Genomic DNA, 18,893 nt, shown 5'->3' on the forward strand with positions numbered 1-18,893 from the left:
CAAAATTCCAGAGGTTAGCCAGAAGAGATAAGGAATTATTTTTAAACAAGCAATGCGCGGAAGTGGAAGAAGACAATAGAATAGGAAGGACAAGAGAAAGAGATCTCTTCCAGAAAATTAGAAACATCAGAGGTAAATTCCAGGCAAAAATGGGTATGATCAAAAACAAAGATGGCAAGGACCTAACAGAAGAAGAAGAGATCAAGAAAAGGTGGCAAGAATATACAGAAGACCTGTATAGGAAGGATAACAATATCGGGGAGAGCTTTGACGGTGTGGTCAGGGAGCTAGAGCCAGACATCCTGAAGAGTGAGGTTGAATGGGCCTTAAGAAGCATTGCTAATAACAAGGCAGCAGGAGACGACGGCATCCCAGCTGAACGGTTCAAAATCTTGCAAGATGATGCTGTCAAGGTAATGCATGCTATATGCCAGCAAATTTGGAAAACACAAGAATGGCCATCAGACTGGAAAAAATCAACTTATATCCCCATACCAAAAAAGGGAAACACTAAAGAATGTTCAAACTATCGAACAGTGGCACTCATTTCACATGCCAGTAAGGCAATGCTCAAGAACCTGCAAGGTAGACTTCAGCAGTTCATGGAGCGAGAATTGCCAGATGTACAAGCTGGGTTTAGAAAAGGCAGAGGAACTAGGGACCAAATTGCCAATATCCGATGGATAATGGAAAAAGCCAGGGAGTTTCAGTAAAAAATTTATTTCTGTTTTATTGACTATTCTAAAGCCTTTGACTGTGTGGACCATAACAAATTGTGGCAAGTTCTTAGTGGTATGGGGATACCAAGTCATCTTGTTTGCCTCCTGAAGAATCTGTATAACGACCAAGTAGCAACAGTAAGAACAGACCACGGAACAACGGACTGGTTTAAGATTGGGAAAGGAGTACGGCAGGGCTGTATACTCTCACCCTACCTATTCAACTTGCAGAACACATCATGCGACATGCTGGGCTTGAGGAATCCAAGGCTGGACTTAAAATCGCTGGAAGAAACATTAACAATCTCAGATATGCAGATGATACCACTTTGATGGCTGAAAGCGAAGAGGAACTCAGGAGCCTTATGATGAAGGTGGAAGAAGAAAGTGCAAAAGCTGGCTTGCAGCTAAACCTCAAAAAAACCAAGATTATGGCAACCAGTTTGATTGATAACTGGCAAATAGAGGGAGAAAATGTAGAAGCAGTGAAAGACTTTGTATTTCTAGGTGCAAAGATTACTGCAGATGCTGACTGCAGTCAGGAAATCAGAAGACGCTTAATCCTTGGGAGAAGAGCAATGACCAATCTCGATAAAATAGTTAAGAGCAGAGACATCACACTGACAACAAAGGTCCGCATAGTTAAAGCAATGATGTTCCCAGTAGTAACATATGGCTGCGAGAGCTGGACCGTAAGGAAGGCTGAGAGAAGGAAGATAGATGCTTTTGAACTGAGGTGTTGGAGGAAAATTCTGAGAGTGCCTTGGACTGCAAGAAGATCAAACCAGTCCATCCTCCAGGAAATAAAGCCAGACTGCTCACTTGAGGGAATGATATTAAAGGCAAAACTGAAATACTTTGGCCACAGAATGAGAAGACAGGACACCCTGGAGAAGATGCTGATGCTAGGGAGAGTGGAGGGCAAAAGGAAGAGGGGCCGACCAAGGGCAAGGTGGATGGATGATATTCTAGAGGTGACGGACTTGTCCCTGGGGGAGCTGGGGGTGTTGACGACCGACAGGAAGCTCTGGCGGGGGCTGGTCCATGAAGTCATGAAGAGTCGGAAGCGACTAAATGAATAAACAACAACTGAAGACATAGCTAACTCCCTATCAGCAATGAAGCTGAGAGTGAAGGGCAGAAGGAAATAACACTGGCCTAAAATTCTGATATCTCCAAATGTCATGATTAGATATGAAATGAGGACAACGTCTTGTGTTGCGAATGGTTATACAGAAGGAATTTTTCAGTGGGTACAGTTTTCCTCATCCAACTTCATTGCTAAAATTCTCTATCCTACATGACGATGATGTTCAGGAGCCCTATTCTCCTTTGCAATTATTCAACAATGAGCTGAACTAGCCTTCCTCAACCAAACACTCTTCAAATATATGCTGCTTCCTGGAGTCCAAAGGCAATATAGCCACCTGCTCTAAAGAGAGAGCCAAGGAGATAGTCTTGAAGGAAATATGCAGAAGCTATTAAAGACACAACAAGGGCCGAAGCACTGCTTAAGCCCTGGGAAAGAAGGTAGTATTAGGAAGACACTCCAGCAGGCTCCACCCTAACTCAGTGGAGTATAAGAGGGAGGGGAGGAAAAACATGATCAGACTTCCATTAATGCAGCCTATCTCAAGGAAACCTAATTCTAGTCTTCTTGTGGAATCTGTTTCCTGGTCTCAACAACCTTGAAGGGTTGCATTATAGGTACTGAAAACTAAGACATTAGGAGGGCACCATATTGGGGAAGGCAGTTTCATCCATTGAGTTCTTGTTCATTTCAGGATGGTTCACATGAGCTTTATAGTAATGAATATAGTTTTCAGGTTTTTTAAAAAACATAAACTTGCATCAAATAGATTCCAGGAAATGATTTCATTGACCATAATAGGACCAGCGATAATTAAGCATGGCACAGGTCAGAAATAAGAAAGATAGTGGGATGCCAGTTCTGTGAGATGTCTTTTTTTTTTAAGAAACATAGTCCAAATGACAATTTCACTTGAACCTTTGGTATCTTAATACCAAATAAAGGGAATCTATTATGTACATATTGACATGGTATTAGTTCTTTCTAACAAGTCCACAGCTCTGTGTTTCAGCTCTGAAATAATCAATTATAGAAGTTTGAGTTTAGCTTCATCTTGATTTTTTAAAATAATTCTTTCATAATACATATACACTATATTAACTGATTCTTCGGGAACATGAATTAGAAAGGAGAACAATTCAAGAACTTTAAACACTGTGCATGAAAAATTTATTATATATAATTATACAGTATATACAAGGGAATTGCCATCTTGATTACTTTTTTTATCATAGAAGTTTGGGAATTATTAAAGAAAGTAACAGATGAGGAATCCTTTGGATCTAATTTTACTAGGGCTTTTTTTGCAAAAAACGTGTATACATTTTTATAACAATTTTGGATGTAATTAACCACCCAAGAAAATTTATATTTGCCTCGTGTTTCTAATTTACCGTTAACATTAAATTAGCTGCCAAAGCCTGCATTTTTTTAAAAAAATATTATATACTTGATATTGGATAGATAGTTAAAAAGTATATTAAAAAAGTCTTTTCCCAATATCATGCTAAGCAGATGTACAATACACCACTGGTTATATCAGAAGGGGATCATGAACTAGAAATGATCTGGTTGGCAACATCAATACATTATTTAGGTTTTTTATTATCTTATGGGTTCTTAGAAATGAATTTATTTTGGAAGGCTGTGACCTTACACTAGTTAAGCTGTTAGTCCACCCTCATATATAAGAAATTACTGTTTGAGATGTGAATTTGGCTCCTAAGGACTTTGTTTTCTGACACCACGTAGTGTGTAATATCACTTATCATTTCTAATTGTGGGTTATCTAGAAAAAGATGAAAGATTTATAGTAAGTAGTGGGGAAGTAGACATTTCATGCTTGATGAACTGTCATTTCGTTTTCTTGCTAAAGCAAATCTTTTTATGGAGTGACAGCAATTTGGGTGGTGAAATTTGTAGACTACATATTAGAAACTATGTGGGATTTCATTTGCATCATGAAATAATTTAATATAATCTGTTTAGCCAAACATAAGATTACAATGGGCATACAATCAACTTTCCTACCTCTAAATATGTGCTTGGTACAAGGAAAAAGAAGAAGAGGATGACTAGTAGTAAGGAGGATGGATTTAATTACAGTGACGATGGGTGCGCCATTGGGAATAACTGAATGACCAGGTTGGGGACAGATTAATGGCATATAATCAATAAATCAATGAAAATACATGCTTGGACCTTCTGAAATGTTTTTCATTCTTTCTAAAATATTGCTTATTTCTATTAGTTTTTACAACTTGGTTCAAAATTAGCAAAATTAAATTTACAAAAGTATAATTAGATATACTACAAGATAATTTTAATTGCATTTTTAGCTTTAATTATTCTAATAAGTTGCCAGTCAAAGTTAGCAAACTGTAAGATGATAGATTATCTCGATTTTTCTAATTTGTAACCCATCACAGCTAGATATTGAGTGTGAAGGAAGGAGAGTATGAGCTTTTCACAATCAGCATCCCTATTGGTATCACTGACTCATGAGAAGAAGTAAATGCTTCTTATGCTGTGAAATTAACTGTCTTTCTGAAATAATCTGCAACAGCCTCTGTTGATTAAAACTTCAAAGGTTATATTATAAAAAGTAAGAGTAGCTTATCTAAAATGTACAAGAATTAGATGAGATCTAACAACAGCAACATTTGTGTTTTATACATTTGCAAGCTCAGTTACATAAACTAGTTTCACACCATTCTGCATTCAAACTACCAATAATGTCCTTAGATGTCCATTGTTACAATCAACATGTTTTGTGTCATAACCTATCTGTATGCTGAAATGGAAACACCACATTTTGTAGCAGGGTTTAGATCCTGCATGAATGAGTTTCATGAAGTGGTGATTAGGTTACTCAGGTGATACTATATAACAAGGTGATAGCCACCAGCAAAGCCTTTACATTTCCATTAAAGATACTACTGTAACATAGCAATATACAATTTTCAAAGCAATACTAAGTGCATTTATCAAATAGAAGTCTCAAGCATATGGAAAGAAAAGCTTCATGATGGTACATATACTGCCTCTAGCGGTAGCATGTCTCTGAAAACCAGCTGTTGGTGTTCAAAAGCTATTGCTCTTGTGCCCTGTTGATAGGTTTCCATAGGCATATGGTTGACCACTCATAGGCCAGAACTGGGAACCATCAATAGAAACAAGACTGTGGGCTTGCCAGGTTTTTTGATTCAAGGACTCTTCCTACGTTCTAGTATTGTAGCTTGCTTTTATGAATACTTTGTAAATACAGGTTTAAAATACATTTTGTCTTTCTGGTGATAAGGATTTCTTGCATAAGCCATTCTACAGCGCAGAGCAACAGGCAGCTTTTTTTCCCCTCACATCTTCTTCCAAACTGAGTTGAAAGGTGTACACTAAATAATGTCAGTAACAGATTTCAATAAGTCACTTTAGTTTTTCAGTTTGGACCTCATAAATGATGAAAAACTTCTGCATGCCCTTTCTTTCATGCTTTGTCTTATTATAACTCAAAACACAGTAAGTAAAAGCTCCACTGTATTTTGCATTGGTCAACCCTCACCTCAAATACTGTATTTAGTTCTGGACAGAACACTTTAACAAAGAAGCCACACAAATTGGAATGGATTGAAAACAGGTCATTAGGGATAGCCATGGGATTGGTAGCTAAATACTGCAAGGAGAAATTAAAGGAACAGGTTAAGTTTAGATATGAGAGGAGAAGACTGAGGTCTGTAGGGAGAGAATATGACAGCATCTTTCAAGCATCTGAAAGGGTATCACTATTATTGTTGTTGTTGTTATCCCCACACTGCAGGATGCAAACTCTAACTGGATACTAGGGAAACCTTCCTAACACTTCAGTTAGGAAGTGTTCAACAATGGAACTAGGGAGATGATTAAATTCCTTTCAACTGATATGTTCAACCAGAGACCAGAAAGCCATCTGTTGGAGACAGGACTCCTGATCACACAGAAAAAGCTATATTGCACAGAAGGTCTATGGACAGTTCAGGAAAAGTATACAGACTTCTTTTATTTATGCTGATGTATATTGCATAGGTCTTATTTTAAACTAATCTCAGATTTGGAATATATGTAAACTATTTCTGCTCTGCCACCATATTCTTGAAGCCTGTGATAGCACCAGCAGGAATAAAAGTGCTTCTCTGTTTTGTATTGACTGGACCTCCACTAATAGCCCTGTGTTTTGCCACCAATGTTAAGAAAATCATAATCAGGCCATGCCAACTATCTAAACAGTGGCACACTTTTTCTAACTGTATCACACATACCTACCACGCTATTTCCTATCAGGGTAAGCCACATTATGCAAAGAGTAGAAAAGGAGTAAGGAATAGTAAGCCAAAAAAATTAAAGGCAGGAGATACGGAAAAAGAAAAGGAAACTAACTAAATCTTGTTTAAACCAATATTATTCACCATACCTCTCCATACCTTTCTATCCATCCTTGCTTCTACCACATCCATACAATATTTCATACATTGCCTTTTGTTCTTTAAACTTCTCACTCTCTCCTTCTGAAGATCTCCTTAATTCCACCCAGTCATGACTTTCTTGATCTTTCCCTTCCTGTCAACCCATTCGCTCTTCCTTCACATATTGTTTTCGAATTTGATGCTCATTTATTCTCTCTGTATGACCAAACCACCACAATATACTTCTTTTGTATTGGGCACTCACTTTTGTATTCAATTCATATTTGTTCAGCACCAATTCACCCTTAACGATATTTCTCTTTGCTTCATTATAGACATTTCTTAAACAACCCTTTCTCATGGCATTCAGTTTACTTTTATGTTTCTCCTGACACACCCAATTCTCAGTTCCATAAAACAAGGTGGATTGAAGCACATTTTTTATTTACTGTAAGCCTTTCCTTTTAACAAACATTTATTCCTCACAATGGATTACATGCAACCTATTATATTTCTAGCAGCATTTCCATGTCTCAATGTTTCTCCATTTCCCCATCTTTAGTAAGAATTCTGTTAAAGAGGGCCAGTTTGGTCTAGTGGTTAAGGTGCTGGCCTAGAACCCAGGAGACTGTGAGTTCTAGTCCCACCTTAGGCATGAAAGCCGGCTGGGTGACTTTGGGCCAGTCACTCTCTCACAGCCCAACCCACCTCACAGGGTTGTTCTGAGTAAAATAGGAGGCAGGAGTATTAAGTATATTCACCACCTTGAGTTATATATTAAAAAGATGAGATAAAATACACTAATAATAATGTACACAAATTCACCTATTTGCTACTTTCTCATTTATATACCATGCACTCCCAACCAACAGGCTCGCACAAGACAGTTAACAACCGAACAAAGTAATAATCAAAGCCAAAATAATACACAAAAGCAAATAAAATAATACACACACACACTTGCAATCAATCCTTCCATTTCCCTACATCCTTTCTGTGAATCAACTCTATTTCACAAATCAGATCATCTTCATTAATATCTATTACATCCTCCGCTTTCTTAGTTTTGCAGACACGTAAACCCAATGATGTGCTGGTAAATGTTTAAGAACTGGCTCTGCCAGCTTCACCGCCACCACTGCACCTTTCCACTAGCTGCCAAACAGCTGATCAGAGCACTACCCATCACGCTTCATCTCTGCTCTCAACTGGCTTGCAAAATTCCAGAAAATTTAACAAACAGCTCTTGTAAGCCAGTGCAAGCCAACTACCTTGGTTTTTGATACATTAATTTTCAGATCTAAACTCCTCAATTCATCAGGCAATCTTTTTAGTATTTTCTACAAATCGTTTTGGTTTTCAGCCAAAAGCAAAAAATATGCATACATTCAAGTTTCCAACAAACAAACCTCCAAACTCACCACAAGTTTGTACTATACTAACCATAAATACATTAAACAACCAAGGGGATACTGCACATCCTTGTCTTACTCCGTGCTCAAAATTTAATAATTCACTATGCATTCCATTTGTCCTCATGTATTTTTTATGTCTATGTCATACAACTGACATCACATTCTGCAACCAAACTTCAACTTAATGTGGTACATATTCTTCATGACCTGCTGAAGAACAAAATCTGGTCTGCTTACCCCCTACTCAGCATAAAGCCATGCTTACCTCCCCAAATTTTGCTCACTGATCACCTTCTTTGATCGGAATTATGCCAAACACCTTCCCAAGCACATTTAACAAATTAATCCCATGGTTTTCGCTTTCATTCTTGCTACTTTCTTTTTGTATAGGGGAATAATAATTGCATTCTGCGTCATATTGAGATGCAGCCTTCACAAAGCCTTCACACAGACATTAAGCAAGCTGCATAGATGCTCCATAAGCAAACCAGATCTATATTTTAATGTATTGCCACTATCTCCACCTGCATTCTTACCATTTTTCAATATTCTCACAGCATTCATGACTTCCTTTTCATCAAGATTTTCTTGGGCACTAACATTTATAGCATCCATTTCAGTTCCATTCTTCTACGTAACACTGTCATTCCAGCACAATCTCTAAAACTACTGGAGTAAATAAAATACTCCTTCCATCATTCCCTCACAAGTTTTATCCCAAATCATTTCATCACTTTTATTTTTAATTCCATTCACTCCACTGGAGGCTCCTTATTTAGTTCTTTTCATATACTCCTAAAGTATTTTTTTTAAAATTTCCATCAAAATTGCTCTGCATGTCTTTGTCTGTTTTATTCTTAATCTTTCCTTCCTCTCCAACTTTCATTTTGGGGGGCTATATGTATTTATACAATAAATTTCTTTCATCATTTTTTTCAACAGACATTTTATTACAAAAATTTCTTCCTCATCATCAGCGTCTCTCACATCATCATTTCACTAGCATCCTATTTCAAATTTCCCTTTAACTCCACACATTTCTGTGGCACCCTGCAATGTAATTCTCTTCATTCTGTTCCAAACAGCTTTTACATCCTCTTTTCTTATATCCATTTCCCATTCATTCTCATGGGAAATCAATCTATCTGCTAATACTTTTTCATATAGGATTCCTTCATTTTTCTATTGTAGTCATTTACTTTCCTTCCGTTTCACTTCTTTCCTTTTCTTCCATGTCTCCTCAGAGCCACTCTTGACACTAACAAGAACTGGTCTATCCCATATTCAGAACCTCCCATCGCTCTTGGATCTTCCATTAATTATTTCAGTCTTTTATCACAGACAATCAAATCAATCATGCTTTTAGTTTAATATTAATTCTGTTGCCATGTATGAATAAACATATTCTTAAACCACATGTTCAAAACAAAAATGCATTTTTCTAACAGATACTCACTAAGCAATCACATTATATTCATTCTTGACTTTCCAAATGACTCATTTTTTACAAACTCTCTGTCTCACCCATCTATTTATGTCACCTAACAAAATGCCACGCATATCCTGATTGCATGTATTATGTTACATAATTTCCCCCCAAACTCATACCTAGTTTTTCTATTATCACCATTGACTAGAGCATAGCACACAACTATCACCAACTAATGGATTCTACTTTCATAAGTACCCATAACAATCACGGCGACAACCAATTCATATTTTCTGACATACATTCTATGCCTTTTGTACATAATTAAACCTATACCTTCACTTCCCTGCATCTACTCCATTTCACAAAATTAGACTCTCTTTATTCATATCCATTACATTCTTCTCCTTTCTCTAAGTTTCACAGACACACAACATATATCTTTTTCATTAGTTATGTTGCTTAGATGCCATTTTATATATTTTGTATTTATATACTGTATACATTTAATATATATGTTGAGTGTTGGTTTTGGTTTATTGTTTTTATGCTGTACACCACCCAGGGTCACACTGTTTGAATTGGGCAGCATTATAAATCTCAAAAATAAATAAATAAGTTAATTCATGCTTTTTAGCAGTTGTTCCTCTTCCTCAATTATATAATCCATCTAAATTTGCCCACAGATATGGACTTCTGCTGCTCATCATGGCTTTGGTTGATCAAGGCTTTTGCATAATGCTGTTTATTAATATAAAGTGTAGACTAAGTTACCAGCTGCAGTTACACTGATGCCACAAGCAGCATTCCATAGCAATGTCAAGGACAATATTGGTTATTCCTGATACATTTTGGCCAGTATCCTAGACAAGTAAAGTAAAGCCACGTTATACTCCAAGGATGCTCACACGATTTTATGCAAGCTAGGACCTCCAATATAGAGCCTCTTTTGCAAGCCAATGTACTATTGCCCATATCCCACCAACTAGAAGGTACATGCAGTGTACTGACAGACACTCCAGATGTATACTCTGCCTCTGAATTAAACATTTTGCATGTTTAACTCTCATGGGTAAATCTGTAAGGTTGAATGCTTTCTGTGAACCAACTGCTAGTGAACTTGATTGAATAATCCTCACTCTATTACAGCATTGAGAGACATGTGTTTTTTTCCCTTACACATCATTTTTAATATGACATGTCATCTCAGGACAATAGAATCACTGAGGGGGTTGTGGTTTGTTTTGTTTTTTGGCTGTCACATCAGAGGACAAATTCCAATGTTGATGTCAGCTAGAAATTTAAGGAGACATTAGCAGAAAGGTTCCAACTCTTGTGCACATACTTGATATCAGCAAATGCTGTCATCTGGAGCTTCAGAAGACTGGCAACTTCCTTTATTAAGTCCAAACCTTTTTCCTCACTCAGTGGGCTGTTGAAAAGAAGCAAGAAAACAGCATTACAAAAATGGAACTCATCAATACATGAGAGGCTAAAAATCCCCAAAGAGTTATCACCTTAGCCTGTTAGGTAGGTTGAAAGGCAATGCTTACAGTATTCCTGTCACATAGTGATTGCGATATCAAGGGAAATGGGATCAGGTGCTTTCCCAGGCATGATGAATCACCTGAATTTTCCAGCAATAAGACAAACAATAAGGTGTAAATGGAATTGTTAGGAAGTGTAATGGGTCCAATGATGCAGGGACCAGTTCATCTTGGTCCCCAATAAAAAATGTAATGCAGTTTAAAAAGAAAGAAAAGAAAAGGGAAAAAAACGATGTAAGAGAAAAATGGCAAGATGAGGCTAGCGACAAACAATGGAAGTAAATTGCAAGCCTCTATCAAATGGACAAGGAAGAATCCACCTCCCCATTCATTAGTTGCTAAATGAATTCTTGCCCAGCAAATGACAAAAACATTATAAATTCAAGAATAAAAAGAAGAACTAAGTACACCATCCCACAGGCAGTAATTGAGGAGGAGACACGTCTCTGTGTGGTATACAAAGATCTTGTATTCAGACCTTTCTGAATATCTTTTTTTTTAAACTGGAAAATGGGATTGCAATATGTTGTCTGCAACATTTTAAATCAAATGGGATTACAGAATATTTACATAATTCCAGCAATCAAAAAAACAGCATATACAAAACACATACAAGTATGAAGTAATACGTACTTTTCCACCCATCACACAGATTTCACTACAGGGATGCTCATGTTATATTGTAAAACAATGTTTGCAACAACTGTAGTTTATATAAAGCAAAAGAGAGAGACAAATTAAGCTCAAAGAAAGGTACACTGATTTTTTTCCCCTCTTGTGCCTTAGAGATATGTTGGCCATATTCTTGGATAAGAATGCAAGGTAGGGCAAATAGCAATATTATTACTGTACACTGCCAAGCCAGGCAGATGATCTGGATAAAACTCTCCTGGAGCAGATACAGAACTTTCAGGGATAAGACACCTAGTAATAGTGGAAAATTAAAATTATCTGGACATCTGTTGAAAAACTGACACATCCAAGACTCAAAGTCCTTCAAATTCCTCAGTGGTCTTGCTGTCTGTTTCATTTCTCAGAAACTTGAAGAAGAGACAAGAGATTGGATCTCATAAATCTGATCCTAACCAATAGGGAAAAGCTGGCTAAAAAGGTAAAAGCAGTGAGAACTTTGGGAGGAAGTGATCACATTAGTCTGGGTTTCAGTATACTACAGAAAAGAAAATTGGACCATAGGCAAATTTTAGGGGAGCAAATTTGAATAAGCTTAGGGAAGTACTAAGGCAGAAATCCTCAAGTGAAAGGATTGGGAACATCTCAATACAACTGCACTTCTTTTCATTGAGAAGAAGAATTGGGAGACAGCTTAGGAAACCACTGAGGATACATAAAGGCCAGCACTAAATTCCTCAAAAGAAATCGTGGAGAAGGGGCATGGTGCTAGAGGGCTGAAGGGCAAATATAGCTCCTTCTTTAAAAAGAGGAAAAAGGAGGAACTAGGTAGCTACAGACTGGTCAGCTGACTTTGATTCTAAGCAAAAGTCTGGAACAGAATATTAAGCAGTCAGTTTGTGAACATTTAGAAAAGAATACATTGCTGTGCAAAAGTCAGCATGGATTTAATAGGGACAAGTCATTAGCTCCTTTCTTTTTGAGAGTGACCATTTTAGGTGATCACAAGAGTACAGTGGACATCGTGTACTTTGATTACACCTGGAATACTGCACCCAATTCTGGGCATTTAACTGACAAACTAGAGCATATCTAGAGGAGAGCAACCAAGATGGTAAGGAAGGAAAAACCTATGAGGAATAGTTGAAAACATTTGGTGTGTTTAGTCTGGAGAAGAGTGTAAGATTTTTTCAAGTATCTGAAGGGCTGTCATATGGAAGGTGGGATGCACTTGTTCAGCACTGCTCCAAAAGACAAAACAAGAAACAGTGGCTTTACATTATAAGGAAGCAGATTTTGGATGGCTATATCCTAATAGTCAGAGCTGCTCAGCAATGGAACAGATTGCTTTGGGAAGTGATGGATTCTCCTTCGCTGTATTTAAGCAGAGGCTGGATAGCCATCTGTCAGGAATGCTGAAGTAATGTTGATTCCTGTTCTGTGTTGGATGAGATCTCTCCAAAATAGATTCTTATCCTTACATCCTATGATTCTACATTAGATGGAGATTATGGGAGATGTCCAAAATATTTGGAGCATATCAGTTTTGGAAGGCTAATTTTGACTTTAAGAAGCTTCATGAATTGTACATTAAATAGTAATCAGAAAGTTATAACTTCATATATTATTTTTACCTGCATATGGAATCAAACACAACAGCTATATACCTCAACATATGTCAAGGGTTACTTCAGAATTTCATCATACATTTAAATAAAAAGCCATAAATAAAAATAGAATTATTATCAAAATTCTTATTGAAGTAAATGACCTCTATGGAGGCTTGTGAAAAAATGAATCAGCCAAACCAATCAGCCTCTTGTTTTTAATTATTGCAATGCCAATATTGACCCATTTATTATTATGAGTAAGATTAATGTTATCATAACAGTGAAGCATACAACTTGCATATTAGGCAGAGAAATGTTGCTCTTAATATTTAGTTTAAAGCACTTTAATATATATAGTCCCTGGGGGTATGTCTATTTATATAATAGATTCTTCATTTGAATTCTAGCTAGGACAGAAAAATTCTTGATTTCTTCCAAATATCATACATTCCCTACCAAAGAACTCAAGAGACATTCTGCTTTATACAAAGATACTATTCTCTGCAGGCTAGAATTTAAATGTACATTCTTTCTCTTTACATAATTCAATTATTTTGCCATGTTTAAAAAAAATAAAAAGGAATTTTAGTATTTTTAAAAAGGGAAAAATACAGTATCTGTGTTATTCATTTAAAAAGCAACCTTTGAGTTTCAGGCTTCAGCTGTGAGTTGAAAGAACTATGGTACTTCTCAAGGCACTGTGAAAGCAAGCTACTGTCATGACACCAGAGCCTGTGTGTTAATTAGATCCTTCACTCCTGAGGACAGTGGTTCAAATCTGCGGGGATGACAGGTGTCAGAAATCAGAGCAGGCTTTTTTAAAAACACATGCATATTCACACACAACAAAACACTACAGTATTATATTTATCCAGAGGTGCAGGAAAAGCTGTACAATATTTTGTTGGCATTTCCTTGCTATCATTTGTACACTTAAAACTATATTTCTGCAGGCTACAAAATCAAAATGGAATGCTAAAATGAGTTGCAAAGGAAGAGTGGTAAAGGGATCAGAGCCTTTGGTGCTAACTTTCAACAAGATTGAAAACCTGCTCGGCAAGACGAAAAGGAACAATGACAACATTGTCATTTCCCCTTCTATAATTACTCTTATGGACACAGATTAAGTACAAATCAATGGCATGCAAGTACACATTCACTCAACAAAACACAACTCTTGGCCTGCAAAAATCACAAATAAAGGTGATAACTATTCAAGTCTTGCGTTTGATGCCTAAACTCTCAGAAACAATGTTGGTTTAGAAAGCATACAGAAACAAAACCTCCAAATATCCTCTTTGATAGAAATCCTGCCTAATATGCAAGTTGTATGCTTCACTGTCATTTATCACTCTGATTCTGCCAAATTTCTGTGCTCACCTAGTGCTTACAGTGAAGCTTATTAATCCATGATGCAACAAGGGGTTTTGTTTATCAGTCAGCTTGTCACAGAGCCTGATGCTGAGTAGGGTTGAGAAGGAAGGACTAGCCCAAGGTTACCCACCTGTCTTCTGGGCCTAAGGGAGGACTAGAATCAGATTTGATCTGTGCCTCTACCAAATTTAGCCCTGTTTTTAGCCCTCTGTTTCTCTGACATGGGCCAGAAACAAGCAAAAGATGCTGCTGCTCCTGGAAGTGGAATAACCAAATAATTTCTGGGGCAGTCAGTGAGAGGCTCAAAGATAAATTTGCTCCCTCTTAGCATGGCCACAAACAGGAAGGCAATGGGTCTTCAATGACTCTACAAACGAAATCACTCTTTCCTCTCTAGCCAGAGAAACTGGGAGAATTCTTCTGTGCTACAGTTAAATTATACCAGCCATCACCCTGAAAAGAGCCAAAGAGCCATTTCTCCCTATAATCATTCAATTTTAAAAGCATGAAATAAAATAATGGGAAAGAGCAGGTAATCAATTAAAACTTTTGTGGAATGAACAAGCCTCTAAGTTCAGCATTATAAGCAGCAAAAGAAGAGGCCAGGTAGAATTCTTTGGGGCGGGGGACTACCCAGACATGGTGTATTTATGTTGGTGAAAGACAGCAAAGGCCCATTTAACTAGTGTCAAAAAAAGATATAGCACAACAGTGTATCAAGACATTCAAACTGAAATATATTCTGAGTTCATTTGCCTCACAAAGTATTAGTTATAGACTTCAGTTTTAGTGCCATTTATATCCTTCCAAAAAGAACTTTTTTGCTAACTTCTCAAATCAAACACATGTATTATTTTTTGTTGTGCATTCCCTTTTCTTCCTCCAAGCAGTTCATGGCAGTATATTTTATTCTGAATTTATTTGAAACATTTTAATGCAGTCTTCCCTAGACTTAAGGCACCTCCAGTACAAACAACCAAATGTGCAGAGGGTCCCATTTTATTTTTACATCAACATTATGGCTAAGTGAGCCTGACAACTGGAGGCTATCCCTGGAGCAAACTATGAGGTAAGTGAGGATTTGAACCTTGTTTTAATCCCAACACTGTGTTCACTGTACAGTATGCAGCAGGATCTCATTACAAACATTGATTGTTCACATGAATAATTGTCATAGCAGCAAGGCTGATACTTAACATTATTTTTGTTTTTAACAGGAGGTGGTGGTATGAAATGAAATGCATGCATTGATTTTGTGATGCAACAGAAATATTGCTCTTCACTATAGAACCAGGTCTAGCTGCAAATGGTGTCTGATGGAGACTTTCCATGGTGGCTCCTCTCTGCATCAACCAAATCTCCCATCTTCTTCTAGAAACACTGTAATGGGACAGAGAACTGAGGGGAAGCATAGATCCCAGGTCCCCATAGCACTATCAGCACTAGGAAATTTCACTTACCCATCAGCATGACCACCAGTGGTCTTCTACAAAGACAAGGGGCGCAATCCAACCCATAATTCCTCAACCTGTTGTAGTACCACTAGCGAGCAAATGCATGAAGATGTACTTGCCAGCTGCAGTGTGGCAACCCACAAGGGGGTCAGCTGGAGCATTTGCTGTGGGCTGGCTGAGTATCCATCACAAATGGCCAATAAAACAACAAAAATACAAATGGCCAATCAACTGTGAAGAACGCTACAAAAGATCCCAGTAAACCAAGCCTGTTACCAGCCTTGGTAAAAACAGTCTTACCTGGTTTCATAAAATAATCTTAAATGACTATTTTCTTAAAGTACAATTTTCTTTTTGCCCAGGGGGGTTCATTATTGTGTAATTCAGTATTTCTTGAGAGGAACAATACTCCCCTGCACCACTCCATTATCTTATAATACGTGTTCTCTATCACCAACAGTCAAAGCTTATTTCCAATAAAAACAGTGAAGACTAGCAAGCAATTTATAGTAAACTAACAGTGTCACAAAGCTTCAATTGCCTGCCTTTTTAATGTATTTAATCTACTCAAGTTAAAACAATAAAAACAAAGATGCAAAATGACACATTTTTTTTCTAATATTTATGTCAGAAGGAAAAGATGGGCAAAAGCAAAGTTCTTATACTTCTGAGCATGTTTAAAAATGCCTCTCACAGTTTTCAGTATTAAAATATTCTAAAACAAAAGGTTTTCAGGCTCTGTTTACTAACTCCACATTACTTGCAACAATGTGTTTATATATACACACATACCCAGGTCAGAGATGGTATATCATTTTAATAATGTTGTTTGACATAAAATAACTCAAAATCAATTATATATGTATGTTTCTGACACAGAATAGATGCACTGTGGGCTACCTCATACCATACAAGAAATAGAAGGATGAGATCCTGCACATACGCAGAATTCCAGTTGAACATCAGAAAAAAAAAATTGACTGTGGAACTAATTATTAAGCAAGCTGGTCAACTTCCCTTGTTATATAGAAGCAGAAGCTGGTTGGCCAGGAGTCTCCTCAGGGAGTGGGGGGGTCAAAAAAATCAAGATGGCAGCCACAGCCATGTGACTGAAGCCTGACTCCTTTTTTACACATATCACAACACACATAAAAAGGGGTGGGGCTTCAATTGCATGGTTGTGGCAACCATCTTGACTTTTTTTACCCTCTTCCTGAGGACATCCCTGAGTTCAGCCAGCTTTCAACAGACAGTACTTTAATGCAGATTCTTGCATTTAAGCAGAAGATTAGGGCTTTAAAAGCTCTTTCTAATGGAAAGATTCTATGAATTTATGTATGAAGTTCAACCCTAACAGGGCTGCAAAAATCAGGATGAGCACTAGATGGCAGCAAATAATATATTTTCTCGGTATCTCTTTTGTTCTATCTAGCAGTTATAAGGGTTTTTGCAGCCCAGATAGAATAGCCCTAGATGCATGATTTCTATAATGGAACACTAACACTGACAGGTCTAACCCTGTCCTCGGGGAAACTCAGCAGAAGCTGCAGTACCTTTGGTTTGATGAGCCATTCCCAGTTTCTGATCATTCAAATGGGGACAGATAGAATGAGCCATTTTAATATTGTCCAAACTCCCACATGAAGGGACCAAGAGGCTGAGTGAGAGTGCTCTATATGCTTTCCTGCCTCTCATGTTGAAGGCTAAATACTTACAGCAGGTTCAACCCCTCTATCACAGGAAACAATTTGCCATACTGGTCCATGGGTGTTAAAAAAAACAAAATCCTTGACCAAATAATTCTTATTTAAGACCAACCCAAACTACACAAAAGATTATATAAATTTTCAGGCTCTCCAGATCTCTTCACTGGGCAAGATAAACAATCAAAGGAATAAGTCAAACAACAGGATGGGAAAAAGCAAGGAAGTCCAAAATTAGGGCAGAAGATTGAGCTATAAGGTTCAACGTTCAAAGTCAGATCCAACATGTGGTGTGAATTGAATACAGAGCTGGTGCTAAGTATGGTTAATATCAACTTATACCAAGTCTTCAAAGGCAACAGAAGTAGCTGCTTGCCCTCTCCAAGCTCAAAACACAGGTGAACATTAGCTCCGCTGTGGCCCTTAAAGGCCAATGAACCGGCCAGTCTTAAAGCCAATTAAACAACCGCTGCATCCCAAGATTGTGCCACTAATCACCAGGGTAAGGTAAAGGTAAAGGTTTCCCTTGACGTAAAGTCCAGTCGAGTCCGACTCTAGGGGGCGGTGCTCATCTCCGTTTCTAAGCCTTGGAGCCGGCGTTGTCATAGACACTTCCGGGTCATGTGGCCAGCATGACGACTCGGAACGCCGTTACCTTCCCGCCGAAGCGGTACCTATTGATCTACTCACATTTGCATGTTTTCGAACTGCTAGGTGGGCAGGAGCTGGGATTAACAACGGGAGCTCACCCCGCTGCGCGGTTTCGAACCGCCGACCTTCCGATCAACAGCTCAGTTTGTAGTTAGACAGATAATCAGGGAACAGGGGAAAAGAAGCAGAGATTCAGAAAGAGCATGTCTTGAGGTAACGGAGCTGAAGTCATTAGAGTATCAGAAAGCCTGAGGAGATAGGCAACAGATCCTCCTCAGGCACAACAGTCATGAGGGAAAGAAGGAAGTTAGGATCTGCTCTATTATGCCTGCAAGGAACTACCCCTACTCTAGCAAGACCCTTTCCATAATTAGAAGCTTTAATCAGTTTGATAGAATCGAGATAAAAATTATATTAGAATAAGGATGGGGAAATGGTCTGATTTAATGGCCACATCTCCTGCCTGCTCTAGAGGGCTAGGTACCATTAGGGGATAGGACCTAGTGGATGGAAGCCTCACCCATTAAGTTATCTATTTTTAATTACAATGGAGGCATTATTTTACAGTTCATCCTGCATGGAATAAGTGATTTCCTAAAATAAATCCCGAGTACCCTAATGTAGTACATTGTCTTCCTGTGTCAATTCAGTACAAGAAACTGATTTTCTATAACTGGGGAAAAAATCTCAAACACTCAAATAGATCTGACACAGAACTTTATGCCCATTCCGCTTTACCTGACTTCAGCCTAATTATACATGGAAGTGTGCAACAATTTTTAACCAAGCAGTTTTATTATCCCAACTCAAACTACCATGTCTGGAACATTATGCG

At 37.8% G+C, this 18,893-nt stretch overlaps 1 protein-coding gene across 1 annotated transcript in view; it reads right to left on the reverse strand.

The window, feature by feature from the left end:
* The window catches only part of PTPRN2 (protein tyrosine phosphatase receptor type N2), a 666,056-nt gene that overhangs the window by 436,300 nt on the left and 210,863 nt on the right, over positions 1–18,893 (reverse strand). Inside the window, exon 10 of the mRNA XM_063301899.1 lies at positions 10,435–10,521. Coding sequence (XP_063157969.1) covers positions 10,435–10,521 — 87 coding nt within the window. The remainder of the gene's footprint in view (positions 1–10,434; positions 10,522–18,893) is intronic.

This window comes from Candoia aspera, chromosome 4, assembly GCF_035149785.1.
Source record: "Candoia aspera isolate rCanAsp1 chromosome 4, rCanAsp1.hap2, whole genome shotgun sequence".
Classification (NCBI taxonomy): domain Eukaryota; kingdom Metazoa; phylum Chordata; class Lepidosauria; order Squamata; family Boidae; genus Candoia; species Candoia aspera.